This window comes from Dendrobates tinctorius, unplaced genomic scaffold (assembly GCF_039654945.1).
Source record: "Dendrobates tinctorius isolate UK_male_01 unplaced genomic scaffold, ASM3965494v1 ptg000102l, whole genome shotgun sequence".
NCBI classification, from domain to species: domain Eukaryota; kingdom Metazoa; phylum Chordata; class Amphibia; order Anura; family Dendrobatidae; genus Dendrobates; species Dendrobates tinctorius.
The window spans coordinates 36,724,095-36,740,867 of NW_027361770.1; the positions used below are offsets into that span (position 1 = coordinate 36,724,095).

At 46.3% G+C, this 16,773-nt stretch overlaps 1 protein-coding gene across 7 annotated transcripts in view; it reads left to right on the top strand.

The window, feature by feature from the left end:
• Window positions 1–16,773, top strand: part of LOC141099776 (uncharacterized) — a 132,871-nt gene that overhangs the window by 94,625 nt on the left and 21,473 nt on the right. For 5 of the 7 annotated variants that reach the window (XM_073587837.1, XM_073587836.1, XM_073587832.1 and 2 more), the window contains one exon: window positions 12,072–12,125. The exons of the other annotated variants lie outside the window; for them this stretch is intronic. In XM_073587837.1, the coding sequence (XP_073443938.1) occupies window positions 12,072–12,125 (54 nt within the window). The remainder of the gene's footprint in view (window positions 1–12,071; window positions 12,126–16,773) is intronic. 7 annotated transcript variants of the gene reach the window in all.

A 16,773-nucleotide genomic window follows, 5' to 3' on the forward strand; every position in this document is an offset into this window, starting at 1 on the left:
CTTTCCCCCAATGATCCAGTCTCTGTAGAGTGTGATCGGAAGCTGTTCACTGTTTGGCACAGAGGGTGCGATGTAGTGATATCATCACTCTCGCTGCGCTTAGACGTCAGAGCTCAGACGCAGAATAATGATGGAGGCAGAAGCAGATTGCCCCCCTCATTCATCATTGCTTTCATCCATATCTGTATCCAGGGTACCGATTTCAGTTAAAAGTGCGATGCCGGGCTGGGGAGCAGATGCTGCAGGCACCGTGGCCCCCGGCTTATGGGGCAAGGGCCCCATAGTGGCCATGTGTACACCACTGATCCTCAGTCTGCGACTGTCCACTGTTTTTTTTTTAAATAAAAGCTGTAGTCACAAACTGAGGATTGGTACGCTTTAAAGTTGTTCTTATGAATCCCCCAGTGCACGCTCTGTGTTCTGCTGGAATTTGCAGGTGTTTTATACATACTCCTGGCCAGGGCCCATCTCTTGAGCGTCACCTCACTCCATACACTTATATGGAGTGAGGCCTCGCCCCATCTGGTGATGCGGCCATCCATTGGGTGTGGCAGACTAGAGGGCGCAACCTCGTTCCATGCTAGTGTATGGAGGCGAGACTGTGCCCCATTGGTAGGGAGTATGCATATCTCATACATACCCTCCGGTCCCCGCTCAGAAACCTGCAAATCTCCGCAGCGCACAAAGCGTGTGCTAGGGGGATTCATAATTCTGCAGACTGGACAACCCCGTTAAGTCTGCATTCTCCACTCTATAGCATGGACAACAGTTGTCAGCCCTAAGTCCCAGACTGCAGAGACCTGTGTGTCGTAATCCATGGGGGCTCTACAGTCAGATGCGCGATCCTTAAGCAGTACCGTGCCTGCCAGACTGCAGAGACCTGTGTGTCGTTAGCAGTGCCTTCCCACCTCCCACCAATCCCGTAATAACAAAACACTGACAAGCATGGATGGGTTGAACAGGTCAGTCACAGTTTATTAGTAAGCAGAGAGAGGCAAGTACAATTCGCAACGGACTCAAAGCTGTAAGCCCGCGACCGCTGGGCAAGTCGGCTGATGAGGTTACAAACCTTGCCCCCCTCTACACTACCGCCACGGAGGATCATGTGTACGACCTACACAGGACTCCGACCACCACACAACATAATTAAGGCCTGTTCAACCCCGTCCTGCAAATTAGTTAAAAACAGATCTAGCCTGATATCTGTTAGATGAACGCCGTCCGGTCTCAGGAAGAGTGAGATGTCTTTCTCCAGATTGTGGTGGTGAACCACGATGCCGTAGTTCTCTTTGACAAACTTTGCCATCTTTGCGTTTATCTTTCTCCTTGACTTGTCGATGGCTTCATGCCAGACCGTTCGTGATATAATATCGGACCACACCACCACCATATCTGGTATAAAACAAACAGCCCGCTTTAAGTCCGTTTTCATTGCCGTGAAGAGCTCCGCACCTGTTGTCTGGCACAAATCATTACCACCAGCATGTAACACCAATATCAGTGGCCCTTTTGCCATTTTAGAAATTTTAACCAACTCCGGGAAGATCTGATCCCACTGGAGCCCTCTGATGCCTCTCCAGTTGACCTCTAGTTGTGGGAAGTAAAAATTCTTTCCACCAGGGCGTATCTCGGCTCTTTTGCACGCCCAATAAATAAAAGAAAGTCCCAAAACCCAAACTGTGGGCTTATGACCTCCTGTAAGAAACAAGATGTGTTATAGCAGGTCTGGTCTTATGTACAGTGGGGAAAAAAAGTATTTAGTCAGTCAGCAATAGTGCAAGTTCCACCACTTAAAAAGATGAGAGGCGTCTGTAATTTACATCATAGGTAGACCTCAACTATGGGAGACAAACTGAGAAAAAATAAATCCAGAAAATCACATTGTCTGTTTTGTTTTCATTTTATTTGCATATTATGGTGGAAAATAAGTATTTGGTCAGAAACAAGCAATCAAGATTTCTGGCTCTCACAGACCTGTAACTTCTTCTTTAAGAGTCTCCTCTTTCCTCCACTCATTACCTGTAGTAATGGCACCTGTTTAAACTTGTTATCAGTATAAAAAGACACCTGTGCACACCCTCAAACAGTCTGACTCCAAACTCCACTATGGTGAAGACCAAAGAGCTGTCAAAGGACACCAGAAACAAAATTGTAGCCCTGCACCAGGCTGGGAAGACTGAATCTGCAATAGCCAACCAGCTTGGAGTGAAGAAATCAACTGTGGGAGCAATAATTAGAAAATGGAAGACATACAAGACCACTGATAATCTCCCTCGATCTGGTGCTCCACGCAAAATCCCACCCCGTGGGGTCAGAATGATCACAAGAACGGTGAGCAAAAATCCTAGAACCACGCGGGGGGGGACCTAGTGAATGAACTGCAGAGAGCTGGGACCAATGTAACAAGGCCTACCATAAGTAACACACTACGCCACCATGGACTCAGATCCTGCAGTGCCAGACGTGTCCCACTGCTTAAGCCTGTACATGTCCGGGCCCGTCTGAAGTTTGCTAGAGAGCATTTGGATGATCCAGAGGAGTTTTGGGAGAATGTCCTATGGTCTGATGAAACCAAACTGGAACTGTTTGGTAGAAACACAACTTGTCGTGTTTGGAGGAAAAAGAATACTGAGTTGCATCCATCAAACACCATACCTACTGTAAAGCATGGTGGTGGAAACATCATGCTTTGGGGCTGTTTCTCTGCAAAGGGGCCAGGACGACTGATCCGGGTACATGAAAGAATGAATGGGGCCATGTATCGTGAGATTTTGAGTGCAAACCTCCTTCCATCAGCAAGGGCATTGAAGATGAAACGTGGCTGGGTCTTTCAACATGACAATGATCCAAAGCACACCGCCAGGGCAATGAAGGAGTGGCTTCGTAAGAAGCATTTCAAGGTCCTGGAGTGGCCTAGCCAGTCTCCAGATCTCAACCCTATAGAAAACCTTTGGAGGGAGTTGAAAGTCTGTTGCCAAGCGAAAAGCCAAAAACTTCACTGCTCTAGAGGAGATCTGCATGGAGGAATGGGCCAACATACCAACAACAGTGTGTGGCAACCTGGTGAAGACTTACAGAAAACGTTTGACCTCTGTCATTGCCAGCAAAGGATATATCACAAAGTATTGAGATGAAATTTTGTTTCTGACCAAATACTTATTTTCCACCATAATATGCAAATAAAATGAAAACAAAACAGACAATGTGATTTTCTGGATTTTTTTTTTCTCAGTTTGTCTCCCATAGTTGAGGTCTACCTATGATGTAAATTACAGACGCCTCTCATCTTTTTAAGTGGTGGAACTTGCACTATTGCTGACTGACTAAATACTTTTTTTCCCCACTGTATCTTGCAAAGCATGCGGATTTCCAACGTCCCAATCTCTGCACTTCAGCTTCTGCTACACCGGCCCCAGCTGCTTCAGTGGCCGCTCCGATTCTAAAAGAATGCGTTCCGTATTCTTTAGGGTCTACACCGACAGCTTGTATACATTTCTTAAAGATTGTGTGAAATTGATGTTTAGTAAGTGGGGACCCGTCGGTATGTGAGAAAAAAATCTACTTTCGTGTCTTATAGCCGCGTAGTGTCTGACTATTTTGACAGGGCATATGGTGCCGTCTAGGGCCTTGACCAGGACCCACGACCCTCTACCTGTGGGGTCACATTTGGATTTCCGCACTCTAATTCGCAGAGCGTCGCTGCATATTACGAGATCCTCATTAATTAACCCGCCTACTGATGCTGTTTTAGAATGCGGCACTAGTTCACTAATTTGCAGCGCCCGAAGAATGCGATTGCAAACGCTGTAGATATTAGGGCTGACTTGTGTTGTGACTTGCACACCGTTTTAGATATTGTTATATCATGCAACAGACTTAAAGAAACAGGGCGACGACATTCCTGACTCGGTTGGAGCATTTTCCAGCCTTTAACGGCTTGCTTTATGAAAAAATATTTAGTTACATCGGTCCATCCCACTAGCTGAAAGAAAAAGGCTACTCCCGATAAATGACGCTGCGCTAATGTGCCCGACGCGCCTCTACTCTTGAGCTGATTCAGGAGTTCTACCATCATGTCGCATCTCGCCCGATCAAAACGGATCAACTGGCCTCCCTTTAATTAGCGAGCACCACTCTTCCCATACCTTACCATAAACCTTCCAGGTAGCCGGTGTCACTGAGGCGCGGATCAAGAGCATCAGTGATTGGCCACTGTGTCCCAGAGGGAGAGATGACACAGTAGGCCCTTTAGTTCTGCGCTTGGAAGGATGACTCTGAAGGCCTGCCAATCGGAAGACAACAAAGAGTTAACCATCTTATCATCCATAGTAAATGTCACTCTGGCTCAGCACCAGATGTTGTGTCTAAGGCATAATAATGCAAGGTGGCGCAACAGCGCATGAGGAAGACATACTGTTTAAGCATTTAGCGCTTCCTGGGTTTTTGATTAGAAATCTGATATTTGCATTTTTCAGTTTGTTACCCCATAGTTCGACTGATGTAACTATGGCAAATATCTCCAACAAAACGGGGTTGCGGCCCCAGTTGGCAGAGATCCATAGGACCGGCCATCTGCTTTTGCACCATTGGTTGCTGTAGATTGCTACAAAACCATTTGTGAGATCCGCACCCACGAGTAGACCTAGGGTGCTGTTTAGCATTTCCTGAGACATGACACATGTATGCCCATTGTAGGTTCCAAGAATTCTTTCCAGACGGACAAATCCGCTTTCATTGAGCGATTTGATTCTGTGGCCCGGCTGGGCGATGCCCTTTGTAGCTTATGATAACCTGCGTGAGAAAGCTCTGCCAACTGGCATAACTCGACAAGCAAAGTTGAGTAAACCTAGCTGGAGGGTGACTTTCTTTTCAACGAGGAAACTTTTAACCATTTGGAGTGTTTTTTTCCAGTTTATCCACTGGTAAACGAAAAATCATCTCATTTGTGTCTATTTCAATATCGAGGAAAGGGAGAACGTTACACGGACCTATCGTTTTCTCCGGCGATAGTGGGACACCGAAATGCCTAGAAATAAATTTAAACTTCTGAAGAAGGAAAGAACAGAGTTTAGATTCCCTAGGTCTGACGAACAAAGTCAGCGAGGTAGTGGATTGTTGAATTGCTGCCTGTTTCGTGACGTACTACCCAGTCTAAGAAGGTGCTGAAAAGCTCGAAATAGTGGCAGGAAATGGAACAGCCCATTGGTAGGCACATGTCGAAATAAAAATGCTGGTCCACCTTACAACCCAACAAGTGAAAGCATTCAGGGTGCACGGGTAAAAGACGGAAAGCTGACTGTCGGTTTTTGCCAGCAGAGCACCGGGCCCCGCCGCGCACACAAGCTCAACTGCTCTGTCAAACGAAGCGTAGTTTACAGACGAGTCTTCTGGGGGTATTGCGTCATTGACCGAATCGCCTTTTGGGTAGGAAAGGTGATGTATTAGCCGATATTTACCGGGTTCTTTTTTGGGCACAATACCTAAAGGCGAGATTCTGAAATTTTTAAATGGTAATGATTGAAATGGGCCCGCCATCCTGCCTAGTTCGACCTCTTTTATGATTTTTTGCTGTAAAATCTCCGGGAACTCTCGAGCTAATTTTAGATTTTTTTGCTGATGTTCGGTTAAATTTAAAGGTGATGAAAAAACCGTACTTAAAACCGTTGTATAATTGCTGAGCAGCTTCTTTATTGGGATAAACGTTTAGCCAAGGGCCCATTGCGGCTACGCTCACCGTGGTTTTGCCTCGTAGCAGTTCCGCTTGTGAGGCGTGTACACCTTGATGCAGGGTGTCCGCCTCTGCAGGCTGAGCAATCGTGTCTATATCTGCATGCCGCCTGGAAGCGACAGTTTCCATCATTGTATAACAAGCAGGCCCCTGGTCTCCGTACGACCACCGAGTTCTGGCCTGCTGCTGCTGAGAAAATAGTGGCCGTCGATGAAAAGGGAGGGTGTTTTTGTGTAAGCATTAGTTGTAGCAAGACATCTGTGGCTTTTACTCCCCATCCTAGATCTGGTTGCAGGGCTAGCCTCCTGCGGAACTCCTCGTCATAGCGCCTCCAAGCAACACCGCCATGAGGCTTATAGGAGTTATATGTAAATACTGGTATATGAATAACTCAGCAGCGTTCTGGATGTTTTTGGCCCATTATACATCCTAGGACAGCGAAGGCCTGCAGCCAGTTGTTCATTGTATGTGCTATTTTACCTCTATTTCTATCGTTTAACCACTCGCCAGTCCTCCATTCCTTATCTTCTGACTGTTGGTCCGCCGATAAGAGTGACCATATGTCTACATAGTCATTATTCCAGATCTTCTCTTTCTTCTATAGGTCTATGTGTGTATCTAGCGGACTAATTCCGCAGAAAAAAGGCGTCTTTGTGTAGACTAGCTGATTGAGGTATGTTCCTGGTGACGGTTTGACCTCCGGGCTGATTTAAGTGGTAGCCTACAGCCCTGATGGCAGATGCCAGGTCGCTCTCTTCTGTGTTGTGTATTTTGTTAAGTGTGTTGGTTATACGTGACTCACCGCTGTCAGTCTCCGATCGAGCGTCTCCAGGTAAAGGAGGTACCCCGGCGATATCCTGCTCCCGGCTGGCGGCCCCGATATGGCCCGGAAATTTGTTGGCCAACGGAACGTGGCTGAAATCTTGCTTCGGTGATAGAACTTTGATGATGTTGGGCCATGATGGATACGGATGGATCTTCTCGGCTTGATGACGACGATGGAGCACGTGTCAGCCGAAGGCTGTCGTGAGCTCTTGGCAGCGCTCCTTCCTGAATGATGGTCTGGCTGGAGGTCGCAAGATGTTCATCGATGCACCTCCGGCTAGTGGTCTGGGGTGGAGATTTCGTGCGACGTCTTCTACTAGATGTCCTAGAACGCCTGCTGCGGTGCCCCTCGGACACATCGGACCATCCTGATGTGGAAGGTGACCTCCATCTAGAGGAGCGTGACCTGTGGCGGCTCCCGTTGGAGCTACGCCTTCGCCTGTAATGGGAACAGCGACAGACAGAGGGACAGCGAGAATGGTGGTGGTGGTGGGAATCCGCTGAGGAGGGTGTGGAGGATTTGTGATGTATGTGACTACGTCCGTGATGGTTGGGTGTATGCTGGTTGGTAGGTTCGCGAATAAGTGGTGTGGAGTTATTATTGCTATAACTATAGGCGTTGGTTGTGTCGTGCGTATTGAGGGGGATGACATTCTGACCGCCAATGGAATAGTGTGCGACGAAGGTGTTTGTGTCATTGGGGAGGGTTGGTGGTGTTAAACATAGGTTTTGCTAAAGAGCGTCCTGAATGGTCGGGTTGGACCGCACAGCACGCTCGGCAGCAGCATTGTTATTTCCACCCGAACTCCCGACGTTCCGCACGGGCGGCAATGCTGCGCCCGCAGGAGAGACGAGGGAGACCAGGCTTGGTAGTGGGACGTTGCTACTATTGGAATGGGTAATTCTGTGCTCAGTGCTGCGCTGCCTGCCCTCTAGGGGCTGCTGCCCTGGCCTCGGTATTGTAATGGTGGGGACTGTGATGGGCGGGCCACTGGAACTGTGGTGACGCTGGGTGGTCGGAGCCTGCGGCCGGCTCTGATGCCTGGCACCTATCGAAATATTAGAGGTGGGCGTACTGCTGGGCGGGCCTCTGTGGTGACACTGGGCAGAGCTTCCAACCGACTCCACGGCTCTGCACTAGACAAGGGTGGGTGGGGAGATGGGTGGACCGTTGGTGGAGGAAGTGGGCGTGGCTTCAGGCCTGGATAGACGCCCAGAGCCTAACAATGGGGTCCGGGCCTGCGGCCTACTTGAGGCGGCGTGAGTGGACAAACGGGGATCGGAGCAGCCGCTGCAGCAGTCCGGGGGGCGTCTGTGACTATAGGCGGCGACACTGCCGACACGGAGACGTTCTGGTGGGCGCAAATGAGCGTTTAGAGCGCCTGCCAGGTCTCACCGGGTCTGCTGATGAGGAGGCCGGAGCAGCCCTAGAGGAGGCCGGAGCTGCGCCAGATAAGCCGGGTGGCTGCTGAGAAGAGGACGTCACAGGGGGGGGAAGGCCAGTGGAGGAAACAGGTGAGGTCGGTCGGGGCATAGAGGGATGAGGAGTTGTATAGTAGAGAGAGAATTCCTTTAGTGGATTTAGTCTGTACCACAAAATCTACAAACCCATTAGTTGGAATGGAGAGATCTGAGAGAGCCTCCAGTGCTCTTATTGCATGTCTAATTGTAAGTACTTAAAAAACTCAGAGATACACAAGAGAAACTCCTTCAAGTGGTCAAAAGAACAAAAGTGGCCATCGAAGAACAACTGTTAAACATAATTCAACCCGTCTTCTCGATTCCCCAAAGCCCTCCAAACGTGTAGTTCCCTCAAGTCCACCAAATCTTATGAACTAGAGTGAGGGTGGGGTAGTGTTTAGAATAACCTTTACATTTATGGGACTCTTAAAAAAAAAAAAAAAAAAAAGTTATAATTGTCACCCACTCCCCCCAGGTGCTTAAGTACTATTGACCCTACCTCCGGAGTCTCCTCCAAGGCCCACCCCCTAGAATACTGAAACTGGGAGGCCAATCTTCCCCAAGCACTAATTTTTCCTTTAATCTTAATTACCAGAGGACCAAGATTGAAAGGGATATAATCCTGCAACTGTCTGGTAATTATTATTATTTATTTATATAGCACCATTAATTCCATGATGCTGTACATTAGAAGGGGGGTTACATACAAAGTTATAGATATCGTTAACAGTAAACAAATTTACAATGACAGACTGGTGCAGAGGGGAGAGGACCCTGTCCTTGCAGACTTATATTCTACGGGGTAATGTGATATCTGGTAATGTGAATTAAAGGGGTTGTCCAAGCTTTCTGCTTAATCTGTGTGTACCTATCCATACACACATCACTATAGGCTGAGGTGTATTTTATGGTATTTGTAGATCTACACACACACACACACACACACACACACACCCCCACACACACACACACACACATCACTATAGACTCTTCACAGTACTTGTACGTGAGGGGTAATGTGGGGAAATGTGATGCTCTATCACCACTGTGGATGTGATGAGGAGACGTGTGAAGCTCTTCCACCAGTGTGGATGTGATGTGGGGACATGTGAAGTTATATCCCCACTGTGGATGTGATGTTGATACATGTGATGCTCTGTCACTACAGTGGATGTGATGTGGAGACGTGACGCTCTGTCACCACTGTGGATGTGATGTAGAGACGTGACGCTCTGTCACCACTGTGGATGTGATGTGGAGACATGTGACGCTCTGTCACCACTGTGGATGTAATGTGGAGACGTGACGCTCTGTCACCACTCGTGGATGTGATGTGGAGACATGTGACGCTCTGTCACCACTGTGGATGTGATGTTCTATCCCCACTGTGAATGTGGTGTGGAGACATGTGATGCTCTATCCCACTATGGATGTGGTGTGGAGACAGGTGATGCTCTGTCACCACTGTGGATGTGATGTGTAGACATGTGATGCTCTGTCACTACTGTGCATGTGATGTGTGGAGACATGTGATGCTCTATCCCCACTGTGGATGTGGTGTGGAGACGTGACACTCTGTCACCACTGTGGATGTGATGTAGACATGTGACGCTCTGTCACCACTGTGGATGTGATGTGAGTGCCATGTGATGCTCTGTCACCACTGTGGATGTGGTGTGGAGACTAGTGAAGCTCTGTCACCACTGTAGATGTGGTGTGGCGTATAGTAATTGTACTGCTTTTCCACAGACACTGCTCTGTTCTTTCCAATCCTGGGAAATGACAGAGGTCAGCACAGGTACAGATTAGTGACAGCCATTGAATATGCAGAGGGCGGTGCTGGACACTGAGGCCAGGCATTGCCAGCTCTGGGTGTGAAGTTAGATAATATATAACAGGATCCAAGAGCAGAAGGAAAGCAGCTGCACCGTTAGGCTGTGTGCACATGTAGCGGGGTTTTTTGCGTTTTCGCAGCGTTTTTTAATGCGGGATTTTGCCGCGAAACGCAAAAAAAAAGCATCCCATGCAATCCTATGGCATTCCGCACATGCTAATGCTGCGTATTTTTCCACGGGGGAATCGCATCGTGGAAAAATACGCAGCATGCTCATTGTTTGTGCCACCATGCGCAAAGTAAGCGGAAAATGTGCGGATGGTACCCAGGGTCTGGAGGAGAGAAGTTTCTCCTCCAGTCTCTGGGTACCATAACCCTGTAAAATTAAGAATTAAAAAAATCGTGCTATTCTCACTTTGATGACGTCGCTGTCTCACGAGACGGAGACGTCAAAGGTCATTGTCGCAAGGCATCGCTGGGAACGGGACTTGCCGGGAGCATCGCTTGGCCTGGTGACACTGCGTGGGACGCCGGAAGGTGAGCATAACACCATTTTTTTTTTTTTTTTTACTTTATATCTTTTTACTACTGATGCAGCATAGGCAGCCTCAATAGTAAAAAGTTGGTCACACTCGTCAAACACTATGTTTGACGAGTGTGACCAACCTGTCAATCAGTTTTCCAAGCAATGCTACAGATCGCTTGGAAAACGCTAGCATTCTGCAAGCTAATTACGCTTGCAAAACGCTAGTTAAAATGTGGGAAATACGTGGGAATTACACATGCGGAATTTTAGCGTATTTCCCGCAGCAGAGAGTTGCGGAATTCCAGCGGAAATTTCCGTGGCAATTCCGCAACGTGTGCACATAGCCTTATACCGCCAATATATTTCCCGCAATCAAAAACACACTTAGCGCATTTACGCCCTAACAACGGGTGCTCTATCCCTGAAACAGTCAGTTTCAGAATTAGAAAAAAAAGAAAAATGAGGATGGCACTCACCGTTCGTAAAATCCACCTTTATTGCATAAATAAAATCTTCCGCAGGGGAGCAATGTGCATGGTTAGAGGACGACGGCCGTTTCATGCGGCTGCGCTTCCATGCGAAACGGCCGCCGTTCTCTAACCATGCACATTGCTCCCCTGTGGAAGATTTTATTTATGCAATAAAGGTGGATTTTACGAACGGTGAGTGCCATCCTCATTTTTCTTTTGTTTGGATTAATAAATAACAGGGAGCTGTCAAGTTTGGTAGAGCCGCAAGTAAACAAAATGGCTGCAGGGAATGAAGTGAAATTCAGGAGGAACAAAGGGCAAAAACAAAATGTATTAGGTGTGTTGTGTAAAATACAGCACAGTTTAGCTTAAAAAAGTACCTCTTTAAACTTCTGTACCACAGGTATACTTGACAGACCTTTCCAGATAGACATGTCTCTGGTATCTGAAGGCAGAAGGCGACTTTAACCAATTTATAGTCAGGCCAAGAAAATCCCAAACCTTTCAATTACATTCATTATGATTGGGATGGAGATGTCTGAATTGTTCACAAAGAAAAGCAGGTTTTCCGCATACAAGGCAATTCTTTCCTTTTTGTTCCCATGTTTAAATCCCTCTATCCTGAGATGGTTTCTAATGATGCAGGCCAGCGGCTCAATTGCATTAGCAAAGAGCAATGGTGCAAGTGGATAGCCATTACTTGTGCCTCTAAATAGCACAAAACAATTGAACATTTCCCTGTTTACCTTATCTTCCCTACAGGTGACTTGTACGAAAGCCCAGTTATTGAAATTGGGACCAAAACCCATCACCTTTTAACACTGCCCACATTTAAATCCACTTCACACTATCAAACGCCCTAGTGGCATCTAAAGAAACAATGGACTTCATGGGGTTGGCCTGTACCGCCTGCAAATTTTGAAATGCCCTATGCAGATTAATAGCTGTGGATTTTGATGGCATGAACGCGGCCTGGTCAGGGTGAATAATTGAAGTGATAACAATAGTCGGCCGTGTTGCCAGGATTTTCACAAAAATCTTAACTTCCGATGTCCGTAATTGTATAGGTCTGTATGAGTCCGGGAGTTCCGTCTTCTTCCCTTCTTTAGGAATTACCACAGTTATAGTCTCCCACAGGGATCTTGGTAGTCCCCTATAAAAAAAAAAAAAAGAACATGAATTGTATGTTTGATATTTACAACCTATAATTCTTTTACCTTTTTTCAGAAATTGAACCAACTTGAGGTCTTTAAAACAAATGATGATTTCATGGATTACTTGGTAAGCTTTTCTTTTGGGTCTGTATGTAAACTATCCTACTTGCTTATCATTGATTTGAGATCTATGATTTCCGACTTTATGACTGACTTCTAGTAAAGACATTTGAACTGATTGCATAATTCTACAGCTATTTTGGATGTGTGTTGCTTTTAATAGGGATCCAAAGGTAACGTTCCTCCTTGCGCGGCACATCAGGCCTGACATGTCGATGTGAGTAGCACGGCTGTGGAGTCGGTAAGCCAAACCTGCGACTCCGACTCCTCAATTTCCCTTACACCGACTCCGACTCCACGACTCCGACTCCCACACATATTGCTTATATTTAAGTGAAAAATTTATTGTAGTACAATGTGAACCTCAGACATTTAATCATTTTTATGATCCAATAATCAAGATATTTAGATAGAACAGAATATATATTGGTGTACTACCCGGTTTTCATTCTTTTTGGTACAGATACGATATGGATAGACAGATATGGATAAATGGATAGATAGAGCAGATTTCTAATCTGCTTTTGCTATTGAAAACATTATCTATGAGCTCAAAAACCTTTCAGGTGATGCAGTTTTTTTAAAAAGATGATCAGCTTTTGCAGCTGAAAAACGTATCCTCAAAAAACACTGGAAAAACGCTGTGTGTGAATGTAGCCTTAGATCATGAATAGAACAGTCATTTATAGGACATTTCATAACTTTCCCAAACTCCTATAAAAAAATATTCAGCACATCCTGCATTGAATTACTGTACCCAATTTATTATATATTTTAGGAGTCGGAGTCGGTCCATTTTATACCGACTCCAACTCCGACTCCGACTCCACCAAAATGAGCACCGACTCCGACTCCACGACTCCGACTCCGATTCCACAGCCCTGGTGAGTAGACGGTTAAGCCGCAATGCTCGTCTGGGAAATATGCAAATTGTCTCTTTAGAGATGAAGACGACTAGAAATCTAGCGCCACCTATAGGAAGAAGCAATCCCAAAAGTCAATATCGACTCTCTAATGAGCCTTGGCACATGCATGGATCCTCTCTCACACAGCCAAACTAGATCTCACACTTTGCACTGACAAGGGGCAGTACCCCGAAACACCGTGTCAGCAATTTTGAGATTTTGGTTTTGGCTACTATCCGAAGTCATATGACAAGGAGGCTTATTAGAGAGTCGATATTGACTTTTAGGATTGTTACTTCCTATGGGTTGCACTAGAGTTCTAGCCCTCTTCCTCTCTGAAGAGAAAATTTGCGTTTAATATACATACTTTTAAATAGTACAATGGAATATGCTTTACTTTTTGTTTTAGGAAAAGTAACACAAAAAAAAAAAAAAAAGCAGAAAAATAAACCTAGTAATTCATCCTTTAATAGAATTTACTTAGATATGGCAAAAAATCAGTCCATCAGCTACTAATGATAATAAATTAACAAAGACTGGTAACACAGGAATGAATCAACAGATAAGGACGGTAAATATGTAAGAAAAGCTTATTTTGATGTTTATTACTACTCCTGGCTCTGGCAGCAGCTCCACTCACCAGTGGTTCTCAGCTGGACAATCGCATCTTGGCACCGTCCAGGTTGAAAACTGTTTTTTCCCCAGACATGGATTACGACTAGAGATGAGCGACTTTGCCTTTTTTAGGGTCGAGTCGGGTTTCATGAAACCCGACTTTCTCAAAAGTCGAGTCGAATGAAATCGGCCGACTATAGGGAAAAGTTGGAGGCCGACTGAAACACGAAACCCAATGCAAGTCAATGGGGAAGAAAAGTCGGCAGGGAGTGGAGGACAGTAAACACACCTACATGCCGGACCGCTTTTTTAAAGTGCGCGAAAACTCTCTCTCTTTAATTGAGATTATTAAAGGAGTCTGTGTCTTTCTTTCAATTAAAGGGAATCTGTCACCCCATTTTTGCTCTATAAGATGCGGCCACCGCCATCAGGGGCTTATCTACAGCATTCTGTAATGCTGTAGATAAGCCCCCAATGTAACCTGAAAGATAAGAAAAACAAGTTAGATTATACTCACCAGGGGGTGCGGTGGGTGTCGTGGTCCGGTCCGGCGCCTCCCATCTTCTAGCGATGACGTCCTCCTTCTTACTTCTGCCGCGGCTCCTGCGCAGGCATACTTTATCTGCCCTATTGAGGGCAGAGAAAAGTACTGCAGTGCACAGGCACCGGGAAAGGTCAGAGAGGTCTGGCACCTGCGTACTGCAGTACTCTGCTCTGCCCTCAGCAGGGTAGATAAAGTACGCCTGCGCAGGAGCTGCGGCAGAAGTAAGAAGGAGGACGTCATTGCTAGAAGATGGGAGGCGCCGGACCGCGAGACCCATCAGACCGGACCGGACCCCCGGGTGAGTATAATCTAACTCGTTTTTCTTATCTTTCAGGTTACATCGGCAGCTTATCTACAGAATGCTGTAGATAAGCCCCTGATGGTGGTGGCCGCAGCTCATAGAGCAAAAATGAGGTGACAGATTCCCTTTAAAGGACATTTTTCTGGGTATCTTTTTTTTTTCTTACAATGTGACAATAGGACAGGTGTCTCCATCACTAAGCGTGGGCTTGATGTCACCTGACAATGCAAAGGTGACATCAACCACCTCAACTATTACCCCACTTGCCACCGCAAGTGGGAAGAACCGGGCAAAGCGGCGCCAGAATTGGCGCATCTAATGGATGTTCCTTTTCTGGGCAGCTGCAGGCTGCTATTTTTAGGCTGGGGGGGCATAATATCCATGGCCCCTTACCATCCTAAGAATACCAGCCCCCAGCTGTCTGCTTTAGCAAGGTTGGTTGTCAAAAATGGGGGGAACCCATGCCGTTTTTTTACAATTATTTAAATAATGAAAAAATCAGCATTGGGTCCCCTCTATTCTGGATAATTAGCCTTGCTGAAGCTGACAGCTGAGGGTTGCAGCCCCCAGCTGTGAGTTTTGCCTGGCTGGTTATCAAAAATACAGGAAAACCCATGCCGGTTTTTTTTTATTATTTATTTACAGCTCAGGAGCTGTTGATGAATACCCACATTCACCACTCCTGCTTTCACTGTAATTAGTGGCAGCAGGTGTAGGATGATGGGATTAGTAGTCCCATCAGCTGCCACCAGTGACCTGAAGTAAACTTTATACCTCTGATCACTGCTAAGCGCTCACGCTGTCTTCTGACAATGTGGGAACCGCGGCTCTCTGACTGGCAGTGATGATTTCACCACTGATCAGAAGCTGTGTTTGCTGCGCTGTCATGCACATGACAGCGCAGCAAACTTCCCGGTGTTCAGGCAGCCGAACCTGAATAGTACGCAACTCTACTGTTCGGGTTCGCCCATCTCAACTCCTGAGGACTGCAATGAAGCGGCACAGGTGCGCATGTTGGAGATCTGAGGGGCAGAGAATGAGGTAATAGGATACAAAGGCGGGCCAGACGGGTGAAAGAGGTGTATTTTTCTGGGCACAGTGCCACTCTCTCTCTTTTTTTCCATACCCCGGGCGTACTGGACGCCTGCACTTGCTTCACTTACACCTTCCCGGTGAGGCGCCTCCTCACCTCGTCATCGGGACCACTCCCCCCACCATATGTGGTGACCGCAGATTGCTCCACACTCGCCCTATAAGGTGACCCCCGACTTTTGTGAAGATTTTCAGGGGTTAACAAGTCGTCTTATACGCCGGAAAATACGGTACATACAATAATAGGATATGCATCTAGATTTGTTACCAACACCGACAAATGTCCATTCAAAATAATATTGCAAATATTACATCACATCCTTAACGTATATAACTGTAATACAATAGGATATATTGATGTATAGATGTATGTTGAAAACCCTGTACTCATCTGAAGTCAGGACTATATAGAAACACATCACAGATTAAGGTCTATATAATTTAAAAATATAAACAAGAATACATTCTTTAGTCCATTTATATCAGTAATTTTATTTTGTGTATCTGAAAACCTGTAATACATCAGGGTACATAATGCAAAATTGAGGACGTTAAAGCACTGTGGGACAAGTGCGTCAGGGGTGATTCACACCACTTCTCTCAAATTCTATGAAACTTGGGAACATCCTCTGCTTCTATATACTATATTATCATACTGTATAATATCATTCACCAGTATCCTCCAGTGATTAACAATAGGTGCCCTTCCCCCATCCATCTCAGTGCAACAAATAAAGTCTCGCAGAGAAATAGTCTATCTTAATACGGCCAAGTTTCCTTATCCACAATTCCCAATACACAGAGCTCCAGCACACAGTCAATAGGTATCCCAAGTATCTGCAACAATGTGGAGACCACTTAATTCCAAATAAAATGCCAAATGTCTGCTCCTAATTCCCCACAACTGTGACACCCATCAAAAGCCAATCTGCCAAATCTATGTAATTTATATAGAGTTAAGGTACTGTCACACTTAGCGATGCACCTGCGATCCCGACCAGCGATATGACGCGGTCAGGATCGCTGGTGCATCGCTAAGTGGCGCTTGTGAGCTGCCACACAGGCAGATCTCACTAGCGACATAGCAGGGGTCGGGGGTCGCTACTTACCTGTCACACTAGGCGATCCTGACGTCCTCCCGCCCGGCTCCACACTCGTCTCTCCGCAGGAAGCTGACGACGAGAAGCATTCCTGAATG